Raw genomic sequence first — 17,510 nt, forward strand, 5'->3', positions numbered from 1 at the left:
GTGTGTAGTATGTATGGGGTGTCGTCCGTGTCTTTTTTCATAACAGATTGCTCCATAAACATATCTCCAGTAAAGCGTCATCTAATTAACCTCTTAAAGTCCGAACGCTGAGTAAAAGCTGACAAACCAGCAGTGGAAGTGAAGTGAGTCAGCCTCGTCTGAGCGTGCGAGAGACGCGTTCATTCATCTCTCCTAGCTTTGGCTGTGCATCAGCGTTCATAATGAGAACGCCCAGGCGAGGATTTTACGACGACTGAAGAGAATGAGTCAGGCTTTCTCAAACAAAAACTGATAGTGAGTGGAAAGAACGAGGAGTTGTAAAATGTGTATACTACAGGGTAATGCCTCTCAATGGAGGAAATGTCAAGACATTTACAGGGCTCGTGGCTGAGGAGTTTCTGCTGTAAATCAGTGTTTCATTCGCCACCGCCAACATTTTTACTGACCCCACCGCAAAATGATACACTGCTGCTAAATAAGATCATTATTCTTTATTACATTTCATTATGAATGAACTTTACTCATTACAGATCATTATTACAATGTACCGTTTCACGTGTCATAAAATTAAAATTTTGTTAAATTTTTTTTTTAGTTTGCATTCACATATGGACGATTTAGTTTGCATTTTTTTGGTTGAGCCCAGATTTATCGCTAAACTATCTCGTCTAATCACACAAAACAGTAAATTCATTACTAGCACACAGTAGCATGGCAGTGTAAAGTGATAATTCAAACCAAAAATGATAATTCAGTCTCTTACTTACACTAAAATTGGATGTTCCATTTCTGTAGGACATGGATATTCTCCCATTAAAATTAAAAGTTAAAAATATAAGTTTATTTGCATAAATGTCACTCATTTTGAAAGATTTGCTTTAAAATAGCTCATTTGATTAATACCCAATTCTAAACATTGTTTTATTGAATTAATCAATACTGATTTCAATTAATTTTAATTTTACTGAGTAGATACACTGTACCATTTTCTACAGTGCACGGACAACATACAGTAAAGGTTTGGCTTTAATATATTTTCATTTTTTAAATTCTAACTTCAATAGAATTTAATCTAAAATGTTTCCAGAAATGGGCACATTTACATTACATTGTATACGTTTTGCCTTTACATTATTCCAAAATGGATTTAGTCTCTGAATATCTCTCTAATATACTTTATTTCAGGATATCCCTTCATATTTTGGACAAAACTACTCATAACGGTGACAGTAAACACTGTAAAAAAAATATTGTTGGTTTAACTTAAAAAATAAGTAACGTGGTTGCCTTAAAATTTTAAGATGTTTGAACTGGAAAAAGTGAGATATTACAATGAAGAAGAATGATTTAATCATCAGAAACTCAAAATAATAAGTTATCTGAACTAAATAAATTATTTACTTTGATTTGACAAAAGAAAAAAAATGTTGTGATAACAAATCTTGAAAATATTTTTTTTTTTACAGTGAAAGTATGGTCGCATTGACTGCTTTTGAATTAAAGTCGTTTAATTCAATTTCATGAATCAGTTTAATTAATAGTCTGAGACTGAGTTATTCTTAGATTTTGTCACAAGGCTTCTAGCGAACCCCAGGCGGACTTCACATTTATCAGAAGTGTCTGAATCTGAGAACTACAGAAAAAAACTGCTGATGTCTGGAGAGTTTCCTTCGCTCTGCTACTCTTCCTGGCTTTTTGGTCACTTCTTTGAAATCAGCCATTCTGGATCAGTTCTTCTCATTTGATAGGACGGTTTGTTTTGGTAGTGTCCTGGTCACAGAGGTCTATAAATCCTAGAGAAAGTTACGGTAGCCGTTATTCACAATCTCACTTGCAGCTGTTTGGGTGGCATCTGCATGGAACTACAAAAATGTATTTTGTGGAGAAAACAAATGAGTTTTTCAATAACGTGCACTGATGAATCTTAAATATATCACAATGATGCCAGCAATGTATGAAAGCCTATTTCCTATTTCCCAAAAATGAAAATTCTGTCAGTATTTACTCGCCCGCATGTTGTTCAATTCCGTAAGACCTTCGTTCATCTTCGAAACACAAATTAAGATATTTTTGATGAAATCTGAAAGCTGGATCACTCCTCCATACTAGCCCATAGGCTTCTTGAGGGAATGAAACTTGCCGGCCTCGAAAAGTTATTAAAAACATCGTTAAAATAGTCCAAGTGACTTCCGTGGCTCAATCTTAACTTTATCAAACAACGAGAATATTTTTTGTGCGCAAAAACAACCAAAAATAACGACTTTATTTCAACTATTCACTTCCTTCTCCATGGGCCTGTAGTCAGTTAACGTAGTCTGATTTCGTAAAGCTACGTCACACGTAGGCTCACTATTGGCCGACGCTGGTCATGTGTGTGATGCGTGTGACGTACAACAACAGAAGCTTACGTTATTAACCCTTATGCTGCATTAGGGACATTTTTGGTCTTTTGCAGTTTAATTTCTTTGACCATTTTGGCTGTTTTAATGCAAATGGTATGAAATTTGGCAAAATTGTGACTTTTTGGATACATGTAAAAAATGTGATCCCATTTTGCAAAATATGTATAACACACACTGTGTAGATCAAATAGTAACACTCAGCACCATAAAGACCAAAAATGGCCCATTGAAACCCATTAAAACGTTGTTTAAATCTGAGGCTGTCAGTAATACATGAAACATGATTTTTGCACAAACATCCTTTCATTTTGAAGCAAAAGCATTATATTTGCATTATATAGTGTATTCCACCAGATGACGTCACTACATATTTATTCCCTATGGGTGGAAATGCACTTTATTTTAGGCAATAGGCAATGTTTAATAGGTGGCCATTTTTGGTCTCTAACGCGCTAAGTGGGATTTTTTGCAAAGTGGGACTGTGATAATCCAAATCTAAAGTTTTCTCTTTGCATTTAGTTTATTGAAAATAATTGAATTTTTGTGTTTTTTCCTCTTATACAAATCGATGGTTTCGCAAACAAAACTGGCAATTAAAGGGTTAAAATCCTGAAATTGAATACATTTTTGGTAGTTATGATGAGGACTGATGCTGGTTAAAAGATTTAACTTGATAATAATAATATATCATATTTTAGGCAATGTTTAATATGTGGCCATTTTTGGTCCTTAATGCACTCAACGGTGTTAAAAATCTAATGCAGCACATTAAACTAGTAACCTGACTCGTAACCTAGTAACCTGATAGTTGAAATAAAGTCGTTATTTTTGTTTGTTTTTTGCGCACAAAAAGTATTCTCGTCGTTTGATAAAGTTAAGATTGAGCCCCTGTGGTCACTTGGACTGTTTTAACGATGTCTTTAATGACGTTTCGAGGCCGGCAAGTTTCATTCCCTCAAGAAGCCTATGGACTAGTATGGAGGAGTGATCCAGCTTTCAGATTTCATCAAAAATATCTTAATTTGTGTTCCGAAGATGAACGAAGGTCTTACGGGGTTGAACAACATGAGGGTGAGTAAATACTGACAGAATTTTCATTTTTGGGTGAACTAACCCTTGTGATTTTATTTCGTCATTGTGGCCATATATCTCCCAAATGTGACTTTAAACCTTATAACTTATGACTTTATTTCTTGTAATTCTGACTTTATATACGTCAACTGTGAATGTAAATGTTACAACTGTGGCTTTATATTTCCTGACTGTGACTTTAAACCTCACAACTGCGAATTTATTTCTTGTAATTCTGACTTGATGTAATTTCTGACTTGACAAAACACACCCATTACTGAGTGAGAGAATAGTTAGACCCTTTTAGACCATGCACCGGGTGTGCCGACTATTTTTCCTATCGTCAAACTAGCAAAAGTGGATTCACTTAGCTAAACTAGCTAAGTGAACTTCCGCTTTAGATCATGCTCTTAGATCGTTAAAACAGGGCCGTAAATCTCCCAAATGTGACTTTATTTCATGTAATTGCGACTTTATTTATCCCAATGTGAATGTATAACAATTAGGGGTGTCAATTGGTTAATCGTGATTAATCGCATCCAAAATAAAAATTTGTGTTTACATAACATATGTGGGTGCATTGTGTATAATTATTTTATATATATATAAATACACACACATGCTTGTATATATTTAAGAAATATTTTCATGTATAGATTTATATATAATTTATATTATATATAAATATAAATATTTTATATATAAATAATATTTTTTTCTTAAATATACATGCATGTGTGTGTATTTATATATTATACAAAATAATTATACACAGTGCACCCACATATATTTTGTAAACACAAACTTTTATTTTGGAAGCGATTAATCGCGATTAATCGTTTGACAGCCCTAATTACAATTGCTACTTTATTTCCTAACTGTGACTTTAAACCTCATAACTGCCACTTTCATGTAACTGAGCTTTTTTATCTTCCAAATATGACTCATAATTGTGACTTTATTTCTTGTAACTGTGGCTTCATATATCCAAACTGTGAACTTAAATATTACAATTGCGACATTATTTCTTGTAACTGTGACAACTGTGACTTTAAAGCTCATTATAAATCGAACTATTTCTTGTAATTGTGGCTTTACATATCCAAACTGAGATCTCACAATCCGATTTCTTATTGTGCATTTTTTAATTTAACACATTCTCACTTTATCTAAAATACTATTTATGCCTAAATCCAATATTTAGTTGATCCAATATATGACTAAACATTTAACTTCATCTGTTTTTTTAGTGCCATTCACTAGGTAGATGGAAAATGTAGATGTGTGTGTATGTGTGAGTTTGAGCATGTTTGTGAGGCGTAATGTGATGCATAGCATCTTCCCTTGCACAGTTTTGCATCGTCAACAGCACCCCATTATTCATAAGGCTATAGTTGACGTTCTCTGAGCCATGGGCCATTAAATACACTCCTCTCTCTCTCTCTCTCTCTCTCTCTCTTTCTCTCTCTCTCTCTCACACACACACTGGCTCAGTAATGGTGGCAGACATTAGCCTGCTGGCTTGTAGCTCTTTCCGGAAGGATCCCCCCGGGCTTCTGATAAAGAGGGCAGATTTTTAACAAGTCTGGCTCTTCCAGAAGCTGCTGATGAGGACAACCATTTGCTAGCAGTTCATCCTTTACTCCTACCACTGTCTCTCAACCTGACCGGCCATGCTTAGCGCAACTGCAGTCATGTAGGTTCACACTTTCTGACAGCTATCTTCTCGCTCTCCCTTGTGTTCTGTCATTCAGCCAGCAAATTTAAAATCTTAACCAAAAAGAAAAGAAAAAATCGGTTTCCACTAAATTCATTATAATAAGGGTTCAGATTATAATATTATAATCAGGTTTCGATTTTTTCCCCATCGCAATAAGCATTAAGTACTCGTTTAAGTTCTACGTTTTCCAAACTTATTTGCATATGTAAATTTGTGAATATATTAGTGCACTGCGGGGCAATGATTAATCGTGATTAATCGCATCCAAAATAAAAGTTAGTCTTTATAACATGAACATATAACATATATAACATATTATAACATTTGAAGTTATAACATTTGTTTGTGTACTGTGTACAATTTGTTTTGTATATATAAAAACACACATTTGCATGCACATACAGTATTTAAGAAAAATGTGTTATTTATTTATAAATAATTTTTTATATTCTACAAATTTTGTATAAATATATATACAGTATGTACATGCAACTACTTCTTAAATATATACATGCATGTGCGCATTTATAAATACAAAATAATTATACACAGTACAGACACATATATTATGTAAAAAAAAAAAAAAAAAAAAGTTTATATTGGATGCGATTAATTAATCATTGCCCAGCACTAATAGATTCACAAATTTACATATGCAAATAACTTTTGAGAAATTAGAACTTAAGCAAGTTCTCAACTTGTAGAGATAGAATATATATATATATATATATATATAATTTATACATTAAATATGAAAGCTAAAAAGCTAAAAAGCATAGGCTATATGAAAGCTCAAAGGAAAAATCTAACATTGACTACAACACTTAATATTGTGTGTGTTAATATTGTGTATATTGTGTGTTATATATATAATATTTGAATAAAGGCCCACTTTTGGCCATTACTACATATAATTCATATATATATATATATATATATATATATATATATATATATATATATAACAAAACTTTTAACTGCCATGAAATCAAAATGTTTAGAAAAGTGCTAAACGAGCATCTCTCAACCACACACACCTTTTCATTTTCACACTAACTGCTTGACACCAAAGCAAACGCTGATCACAGCATGACATAAATCCTGATGATGCAGTTTTGATGTGATGCATCCAACATATTTAAATACACAACCACGAGAGCGTCAAAACCAATCCTGACACTCTTATATATGATATTACTACAGGTGGCGTCACCCATCCCATAATCAAAGCCCACAATAACACACCAACCAGCAGAACAACACTATATTACACCGCAGAGAGTGTAAATCATCAGGAGTTTGAAGCGCTCAGTCGAGTTAAATCCGTCAGATCCGCTGTCCACAGCTGTCAGATTTATTGACAGCTCTGTCGACTTTCCCAAATTAATTCTGCTCGATAACACCTGACAGCGTTACGGGCCGATAAATGCAGATTTGTGTTGGATTATAGTGCCTATCAGCCTGATAGGTGAGATTTGTTATTGGTGTCAAACAAACAGCTCCATGTTACAAGAGACAGAGAGAGTTTTATATATTTTACATAATATAATATTACCTCTTTAGTCAATTTGCACAATTTTTTTAGGTTTTCACCATTTACATTTAACTTTGCACAAATAAATTGAGCGTATACATTTGTATAATTAAAATTACACACTTTTTCTCTGGTAGGCTCAGAACTTTAGACTGCATTTTAGCATCATTTCAAGATTAAAAATACATATGTCATGCCAATAATGCACACAACTCAGATCATCCAATTCTTTACTCTTAACAGTATCACATAGTAGAAGAAAAAGATTTGGTGATGCTGCGTTTAGTCGCTATTCTCCTCGTCTCCCAGAAGAAGTAAGACGTGCGGAAAATATAAATAGCTTTAAGTCTAAATTAAATTGGCCTTCCTATAATATTCTACAATGTTTCTAATTGAATTTTTATTTTATTATTTTATTCGAATAAATCCTTCATATGTATGTATATACAGTATGTGTATGTATGTGTATATGTATGTATTTTCTATTAATTTTATTGTTCTTTACCTGTATTTTGTACTTGCTTTTAATTGTTAAAGCACTTTGAATTCATTTGCTGCATTCATTTGTTTGGAAAAGTTCTATATAAATAAAATTTGCTTGCTTGCTTGCTACAACTAAACGGAAAGAGACATTTCTAAACTAAACATTTGCATTGCTCGCTTGCTCTCACTTCAGTTGTATTGAAAGTTTCCTTTGACATTTCCATTCTTTATATATTGCCATTGGGAAAGACTTGGATATGATTTGAATGTCAGGTGCTACAAATCATCAGAAATGTTTATTGCTGGACAGCTTACCTGTAATACCTTGACATTTCTGAAGGATATGGACATCTACTATATAATGGCTGGAAAACGTTAATCTTGAATCTGACATTTGGCCCTTTTTAAAATTCAGATGCCTATTTCACAACCTGCACACACTGCAAAAATGAATATCCTTTATCTAATCAATAGAATTGTGGCAACAGATTACAAGCAATATTATTAATTAAATTTAACAAATTAGAACACTGTAAAAAAATATTTTCAAGATTTGTTATCACAACATTTTTTTCTTTTGTCAAATCAACTTAAATAATTTATTTAGTTCAGATAACTTATTATTTTGAGTTTCTGATGATTAAATTAATCTCATTTATTGTATTAACTCACTTTTTCCAGTTCAATCAACTTAAAATTTTAAGGCAACCAGGTTACTTACTTTTTTGAGTTAAACCAACAATAATTTACAGTGAATTGAGTATTAATCAAATTATTCCTTAAAAGTTAACCATTTAAAATGAGTAAAGTTTACACCAAAAAAATATCTCACTAACAGACAGACATCAAAGATTAATTAAGAACTATTTATTTTATATTGCCAACATTGAAGACACCTGATTAAAAGGAGAAAACCGTCATTTCAAAACAAACACCGATCACCATAATGGTGACTTAAATTTATGTTTTTTTTTGGTTTTTTTTTGCCTGTTGTTTTAAGTTTTACTCATTTTAAATGGTTAACTTTTAAGGAATAATTTGATTAATTATTACTCAATTCTAATTTGTTAAATTTAATTAATAATAAAAATGCTTGTAATCTGTTGCCAATTTTTTTTAATCAGATTAAGCATATTCATTTTTACAGTGCATATTCTTAATAATGCAACTTACCTCTTCTCTAACTGTCTAAGTTGAAACATTAAGATTTGATTTGTCAATCTGGGCAACTCGAAAAACTTCAGCAAACTATTTTCCATAAACATTTTTGGAAACGGAATAAATGATAGGCACACCTGATTCTTTCATGCTGTGATGCCAAGGATGCGCGAGTCAAAAATACATCTAAAATATATCTCAGCTTACTATAAATGACTTCCAACCTTTGGGTTTTGCATTTCAGTCGTAAGGGGAATCTGCAGTAGGGTTTAGAATATACTGTTAGCAACAGATCGCGGGTAGATTTACCTTCTGTCAGCAGATACGCCTGCTGAGAAACTTGATTGAATTACAGTACAAATAAGTGAAGTGCTAATAAATACACTGCGTTGGAAAGTGTATTGATTTATGCAATATTTTTGCTCTTTTGGTTTGATGCATACACAGCGATGTAGAGTCACAGGGGGAAAATAAAATTTTTTGTTAAGCAAATAACACAATCACAATTGCTCAAATTTAAGTTTAAGGGTTTGTTTAAAGTTTAACGTATGAATGTTAGCACACTAAAACCCACTCTTTGAGAACTTGTGCCTCTAAATTCAAAATGATCAAGCAAAAATACAAGAAAACAATGATAGATAATCTACTATCATCAGCTGTTGGACTATTAATAAACAAAACAACTGTCCTGACTCAATCCTAACAGTAATGCACCTCAAATCCTCAAGCCACGCTTTGGCAGCCGCACATAACACCATAGCATGAGTTTAAATGTTAATAAATTACATAGTCCTATCCCAAGCTACATGAATAGATTTCAATATTTGTTGGAACATTCTGTAATTATGCCTTCAGAAAGGTAACAGGGTGGACAGTTTTACAATTTCATTTGTTTTTCCAAGCCTTTTGCTCAAGGTTGTGGAACTATAAAGTACTTTCGGGAAAGACAATTTAATGCTCACTATTAAATCATAAGTTGTTTTCTTGATTGGTTGATGAGAAATTGAACAGGTGTTCCTAATTATCCTTTAGGTGAGTGTATATATGAAGAGTTCAGATGCAAAAGCCTCTAAGTGCCATTTTAAATTTTCTTCTAAAATGATGATTTTTTATCAAACTTGTATATTTAAGTTCAGTAATTTCACTTATATGACAATGATAATTACCTGTTAATTGTTATTTAAGTGAAATTACTGAACTTAAATATACAAGTTTGATAAAAATCATCATTAAAGAAGAAAATTTCAAATGGCATTTAGAGGCTTTTGCATCTGAACTCTTCATATATATATATATATATATATATATATATTAGGTCATTGACACGAAATTTCACAATTCGATTCGATTTCGATTCACAAGCTTGCAATTTGATTCGATTTCGATTCCGATTTCTATACGATTCAATATTGATTATTTTGGATATCAGTTACAATAAATGGCCAATTTTCTCAAGGAAATCAAATCTCTTAACTAATGCTGTAAACTATGGGAGTCTAGTTGTAGCCTATAGGCTTCATTAGCCTAAAATGAAGGTAATAATTAACTGTTTTGTAGCTATACAAACACTTAAATTACACTTTTATTTATTTTTATAATAAGAAGATGAAATATAAACATTTAAATGGTGTATGTCATAAAAACTTGCCAGATTTATTCAAATATGCATTAAATATTGAAGAACATTCGTAACATATGTAATATGGTGTATATATTTAGCAAAATGCTCCACTCTAGAGTTATTTTTTCTAGCTGACTAACGAGTTTATGTGGGTTTTCTGAGGTAAATATGACGATACATGACATTGATTACAAGCTGTTTAACTGACGTCTTTCCACGGTTGAAACGCTGATTGAGCGAATCAATGTCACATGATCCGGATTTCGATAAGTTGTACTCTATCTTTAACACACTTTCAGATGCTCATTCATGTTTATTTGGCGCTGTGACTGGTATTATTAAGCCGGAAGAGAGATCAGCGCTGCTGCTTCTCCAGAGCGATCTCACGCCACAGCGCCAAAACACTATTTATGTTTTTGAATTTCTAAAGAAAATGGACGTAATTTGAACATTGAGACTTTGTTTCATATAAATAGTAACAAAGGACAAAGATTACTACGATTTTTTGGATGCGCGCAGCTGCGATACAATGATCCATTCATTCAAATGAAACAGGATGACTAATCGATTCTTGAGATTTAAGAATCGATATCGGTTCGTAAAAATGAGAATCGATTAATATCGAGAAATCGATATTTATTACCCAGCCCTAATATATATATATATATATATATATATAAAAGGATTGGAATCTTAGATATTCATTGCTTTGTATTGACGACAATCCCGCAAATTTGTCAAAATCTGCTCATTTTTGAGGGTAAATCCTCAGTGTTGTTACACTCTAAAAAATGCTGGGTTGTTTTAACCCAACTTTGGGTCAAATATGGACTAACCCAGCCGTTGGGTTAAATTTTTACATTACATTTTTAACCCAACATTTCGGGTTTGTCCATATTTGACCCAAAATTGGGTTAAAACAACCCAGCATTTTTTAGAGTGTATAAGTAAAACAGAGAGCACAAAGGAAAACTGTTATGTTTCTGATGACTCTCTCAGGGCACGTCTGATGCCAGAAACGTCCTCACCGCACTGAAGAAGAGTATGATGGGAGACTCGCTGCCAATCTCATCATATTACCAGCTCTCCGAACTGCCGAGTCAGCAGTACCGCAGAGAAAAAGAGAGAAAATGATTAGCACAATATTGTGAATGTGACATTTCTGGCGGTCAGAGACAGTTGGAGGCTAGATGAGATGTGATTGGCCGCCCTCTCGCTGTAATTAGTGATTTGAAGTTGGAGAAGTGGTTTAAAGTAAGTATTGACGTCTCCCTCGGCCTTTCCCTCTCTCTCTCTCTCTGGCTGTAGAAAGTATGAAGCAAAGCTTACAGGCATTGACGCAACTGCAGCAAAATGATCATAAAGAGGAAATTAGCTGCAGGAGATTTCCGCAACACACACACACGTACGTTACAGCGACTTCTAAAAGTACTTTCGCAGTGGAAATACACTTATAGCGTGACGAATCGCAACCTATTCTAGAAACCGTTCAACTAATATATTTGTTTTCGAAGAAACGTGTGCACAAACATAGGTCTGGCTCGAAGTGAATTAGAAAGAGAGCAAAACAAACACCAATCTCTTTCAATTTCTAGCTGGCGTATGGGCTATTACAGCCTTGCAGCACCTCATGATGTCATCTTATTTATGGATGTCATTAGGGGAAGGAGAGGGAAAAGGTTGCTATTTAAAAAAGATTAAGAGCAGGGACAGAGATGAATGTTTGCGTCTCTTTTACGCACTGCAGGTTCTCGCTGTATCATTTAACACACACACACACACACACACACACACACACACACACACACGGTCTGTTCCAGTAGAGGGGACTCGGGACAGTCGGACCGCTGTGCCCGCAGGTGAACTTCTCATCCTCTTTAAAAATGAATTATTGATGTCACAGGGCGAGGAAACAGAAAAAGGGCAACCCGAGAACAGCGTCTGCAGTCCACTAAAGGAGACGTGTTCAGGAAGAGCTGTGTCGTATGAACTGCATTCTGGGAAAATCACGTGGATCGTTCTGTGGTTTGTGAGAGTGTTTGTGAATGGACGGCGGAAGAAAGAGCTAATGAGTTTGAAGAGCCTGACAAACACCATCCAACATAAAATGGAGAGTTGAAAGCCAAGCCATTAAGCATTGTTGACCCCCTGCTCCTCTGTCAATAGATGAACGCCACACTGCCAACAGCCGCGTGAGAGCATTAGCATTCTCCCCTGCATCGCCACGAGCTTAACAATGATTGCAAACAACGACTAATAGAAATGAACAAAAAGAAACATGACAGAACATGGCAATTTACTCAAATCTTCATGATGGATCAACAGCTGTGCATACATGCTCTCTCTCTCTCTCTCTCTCTCTCATTCATTCATTCAATCATGCATTAATTAATTAATTAATTCAATCATTCATTCATGCATTCATTCGTTGGTGCATTCATTCATGCACTCATTAGTGTTTCATTCATGCATTCATTAGTGTTTCATTCATGCATTCATTCATGCATTCATTAGTGTTTCATTCATGCATTCATTAGTGCATTCATTAGTGTTTCATTCATGCATTCATTCATGCATTCATTAGTGTTTCATTCATGCATTCATTAGTGCATTCATTAGTGTTTCATTCATTCATTTATTAGTGCATTCATTAGTGTTTCATTCATTCATTCATGCATTCATTCAATCATTCAAAAATTAATTCATTCGTGCATTCATTAATTAATTCATTTGTGCATTCATTCATGCATTCATTGGTGCATTCATTCATGCATTCATTAGTGCATTCATTATTGTTTCATTCATTCATTCATGCATTCATAAACTAATTCATTTGTGCATTCATTCGTGCATTCATTAATTGATTCATTTGTGCATTCATTCATGCATTCCTTCGTGCATTCATTCTTTCATTCATAAGTGCATTCATTAGTGTTTCATTCATTCATGCATTCATAAATTAATTCATTTGTGCATTCATTAATGCATTCATTAATTAATTAATTTGTGCATTCATTCATGCATTCATAAATTAATTCATTTGTGCATTCCTTCGTGCATTCATTCTTTCATTCATTAGTGCATTCATTCTTTAATTAATGAGTGCATTCATTAGTGTTTCATTCATTCATTCATGCATGCATTCAATCATTCATAAATTAATTCATTTTTGCATTCATTCGTGCATTCATTAATTAATTCATTTGTGCATTCATTCATGCATTCATTGGTGCATTCATTCATTCATTCAATCATTCATTCATGCATTCATGCATTCATTCAATCATTCATAAATTAATTAATTCATGCATTCATTACTGTATTCATTAGTGCATTCATTAGTGTTTCATTCATTTGTTTCATTCATGCATTCATTCATTCAATCATTCATTCATGCATTCATTCATAAATTAATTAATTTCTGCATTCATTGTATTCATTCGTGCATTCATTAGTGTTTCATTCATTCATTCATGCATGCATGCATTCAGTGAAGAAGAATAGACTTTTGGACACATAATGTAATGAGATTGTAGTGTATTTTGTGTATTTCATTTGCTGTATTTATCGGCTTCTTCACACAGCAGAGGCTGCTCTGTGCCTGCTCAGAAGTCGGTGTAAAGACATAATGCTGCATTAAAGCCAGACTGCATTATGCCTGCTATGACCCCTAGTGTCACAGTATACTGCTGATATTGCTGTGTAAATGAATTGATTCCAAATGTATACAACATTAAAAAGTCTGTATAAAGACACTTTATGCAATCATTGCATAGAAATATTATATATATATATATATATATATATATATATATATATATATATATATATATATATATATATATATATACATGTATATATATTCATACTCTGAAAGCACATCTTAATACCTATTTTTTTTCTTAATTTATTAACTTGATTTATATTATTTGAGATATTTCTTTTCTTAAAAGATCTTTTAAATGCTGATAAAGAATAGGATGTTTGCATTTTTGACAGAACTGCAACTGGATTGTCTGTTTGGCCACACTATATGGTAAAGCAGTGGCTTTGTTCCGGCTCAAAGCATGTTCGTATCTGGTGTGTGTGATTTCTTACTTTGGATGCGTGAACTCGTCCACCAGCGTGACCTTCTCCACTAGGTCTCCTCCGATGCTGCGTACCAGGTCGTAGAAGTCGTTTTCTGTGTAACCTTCGGCCGGCAGCCAAAAAGAGATGTCATTGAAGAGCGGAGGGTACTTACTGAGAGGCTGCGATTGGGAGAAACACAGAAGAAGAGATATGTGTGAGTTTGGGACACGTGTAGAGAAGCACAAGGATAAAAATAATATAACGGGTGGTAATAAGGACATTAGTGTTACTGCTTTTGTAAAATGGCAGCAAATGCAAACATTTTAAAAATACACCAATGCTAAATACATCATTCAAACTGTTTACAATAAACACTTCTGACAAGAAATTTAGTTCATTAGCCTGACATTTACTCACATTTTAAATGTATTTTTAGATATTTTTTTTATCTTCCCTCTCTATGTAAAGCGCTTTGAGTGCCGAGAAAAGCGCTATACAAATGTAATGAATTATTATTATTATTTTTATTATTTTAAAACATTGTCATTGGCTTAAAACTTTTGATAAAGTTATGATGGAGGGAGAGACACTTTATTTCACTTTATTCCTCAGACAAAGCTACTAAAAAATATTTTCAAGATTTGTTATCACAACATATTTTCTTTTGTCAAATCAACTTTACAATAATTTATTTAGTTGAGATAACTTTTAATTTTGAGTTTCTGATGATTAAATTAATCTCCTTCATTGTATTAACACACTTTTTCCAGTTCAATCAACTTAAAATTTAAGGCAACCCAGGTTACTTACTTTTTTTAAGTTAAACCAACAATATTTTTTTTACAGTGTAGTAATCACAACATTTTCTCTTTTGTCAAATCAACTTAAATAATTTATTTAGTTCACATAACATATAATTTTGAGTTTCTGATGATTAAATCATTCTCCTTCATCGTATTAACTCACTTTTTTTCAGTTCAATGAACTTAAAATTTTAAGGCAACCGGGTTACTTACTTTTTTAAGTTCAACCAACAATATTTTTTTTTACAGTGAAGTCAAGAGAAAAAAAAAACAACATATACTGCATTTTTAGTTTGCTCCCCAGGAAGAAGACACTCCAGCTTTATAATCATTTCTTTTTAGTAATTTCTAATTACTAAAAATACAATGCATGCAAAAATAAATTGATGCAAAAAGAGATATTCAAAACAGGCACAAGACACACACACTTGTACATGAATTTTTTTGAGGACATTCATTGACAATGCAATCTCTAGCTCCTAATCCTAACCATCACAACCAAGTGCCTAACCCGACCCTTACCTACAGTAGTTATAACCTTATTCCTAAAACCAAGTTTTGACTCTCAAACGAGCCTCACACACAAACAAGCGCTCTCAGAAAGTGAGGACCGGGTCATCACTCTCTTTTTCCTCAAAAAAACTCAAAACCTGCCCTCACAAAGATAGTTGTACAAGTACACACACTCACACACACACACCTCTCTTCAGTCTGAGGTTAAGTCGACAGTCACACCCTGAGGCGAGTCATGGGCTAGTCTGCTTACAACAGAAACTCTCCTTATTCTTCTAAAGATAAAGCACCAACAGTATCTCCCACAAGAGAAGAGAAAGCAGATCCGCTGAATGATATGAAATCTGTAAGGAGAGGGTCAGGAAAAATGATAAACTCCCTCAAACCGAGTGTGTGTTTACATCATTATTATTCATCCGTTTTGCTCCTCTAATTTGATTGGCAGAGTTTGAATCGACCGCTCTCCCGAGTCCCGCCCGTTGCGTTAAGCTCCCCAAAACCCATTTTCAGACGCGGAAGTAATATTTTCTCACTAAAACGACTCCAGAAGCTTCTGTAGAGTATTCATAAGTATATTTTAAGCCTTTACCTGTCACCCCCCTTTTTGATAATTGACATTAAAATGCACTATACAAAACTTAAATGGTTGTAATTCAAGAATGCTTTGGAATGTAGACCTAAGTTTGGTCTTGTTTTAAAGAAAACGATCGGCAGATTATTACTGAAGTGAAAGCACTTCAAAGAAATTAAAGTATGAAAAAGTTATGGAAGTTATAATTTACAGTAAATCAAATATACTTTATTAATATATATTTTTTAATATGAAATAAATATTTTACAAAATATTTTTTTTCTATAAAATTACTATAAAATGAAAGCTATATATCTAACCAAGTTGTGTTTCAAATTTGAAGTTGATATCACACAAATATAAGTTCCCATGAGATTTTGTTTAGGCGTAGTACCAAAAATAGCCACCGGGTGCCATTGAATTCCATTGAATTTAATTGTATGCATTTTGCCATAACAAATGAATACATTTCTATCCAAATATCACTTCTGTCACTAACTATGGAACCTTCAGACTCAGACCTTTCTGACAATATGTGTTTTGCCAAGATTAGAAAAGGTTTTCATACTAAATTATGAAAGATGATGCCCAAAAGGGGAGGGGCCAAATAAAGAATACCGTTTCAATGGTAACGCAACGTCCAATTTCAAAACGGTTTTCACAGGATGAATTCTGAGTTTGTAAGCTTTAAAATGATACCTAATTTATGATAACTACTAAAATATGTGACATAATAATAATAATAATAATAAGTTAATTGCGATTAATCGCATCCAAAATAAAAGTCTGTGTTTACATAATATACTTGTGTGTGCTGTATATAATTTATTTGTATATATAAATACCTATGCATGCATGTATATATTTAAGAATTGTTTGCGATTAAATTCTGTATATATTTATAAATACATAATCTATATTGTATAAATATAAATATGTTATATATGAATAACACATTTTCTTAAATATATACATGCATGTGTGTGTATTTATATATACAAAATAATTGTATACAGCACACACAAATATATTATGTAAACACAGACTTTTATTTTGGATGCGATTAATCGCAATTAATTTTTGCACAGCCCTAATATATATATATATATATATATATATATATATATATATTTAATATTATACTTTTTAGAGGACTTCTTACCTTACTTTTTAAAATATTATTTTATTTTATTTTATTGACAAATAGTAATTATGTTTTATTATGAACTTTTAGCACTAAAAACCAAAGTTTCAATTATTAAAAGTGTGTGCGTCGACTTTTTGTGACAAAGGTCAGAAACTCCTGTAATGACGTTGATTTTTTTTGAGGCGCACTCTTGTCATAAATTCATATATTACTGTTCATTCATAATTTGTAAGAAAAAAAAAACAGCCCTAAAATATATATTTAGGAGTCTTAGACCTTTCCAACGATATATAGTTTGTCATGACTAGATTAGGATTTAATAGTAATATAGTAAAGTAAATTTAGGTTGCCCGTATACGTCAAGTGACAGAAAATCTAGTTTCTACATTATTTTTCTATGCATTGACTTTTTGGGT

General features: G+C 32.8%; 1 protein-coding gene across 2 annotated transcripts in view; it reads right to left on the bottom strand.

Moving 5' to 3' along the window:
- fars2 (phenylalanyl-tRNA synthetase 2, mitochondrial) overlaps window positions 1-17,510 on the bottom strand; it is a 181,251-nt gene that overhangs the window by 62,976 nt on the left and 100,765 nt on the right. For both annotated transcript variants that reach the window (XM_039690544.2, XM_089125540.1), the window contains exon 6: window positions 14,088-14,239. In XM_039690544.2, the coding sequence (XP_039546478.1) occupies window positions 14,088-14,239 (152 nt within the window). The remainder of the gene's footprint in view (window positions 1-14,087; window positions 14,240-17,510) is intronic.

This window comes from Pimephales promelas, chromosome 22, assembly GCF_988280905.1.
Source record: "Pimephales promelas chromosome 22, fPimPro1.hap1.1, whole genome shotgun sequence".
Taxonomy (NCBI): Eukaryota; Metazoa; Chordata; class Actinopteri; order Cypriniformes; family Leuciscidae; genus Pimephales; species Pimephales promelas.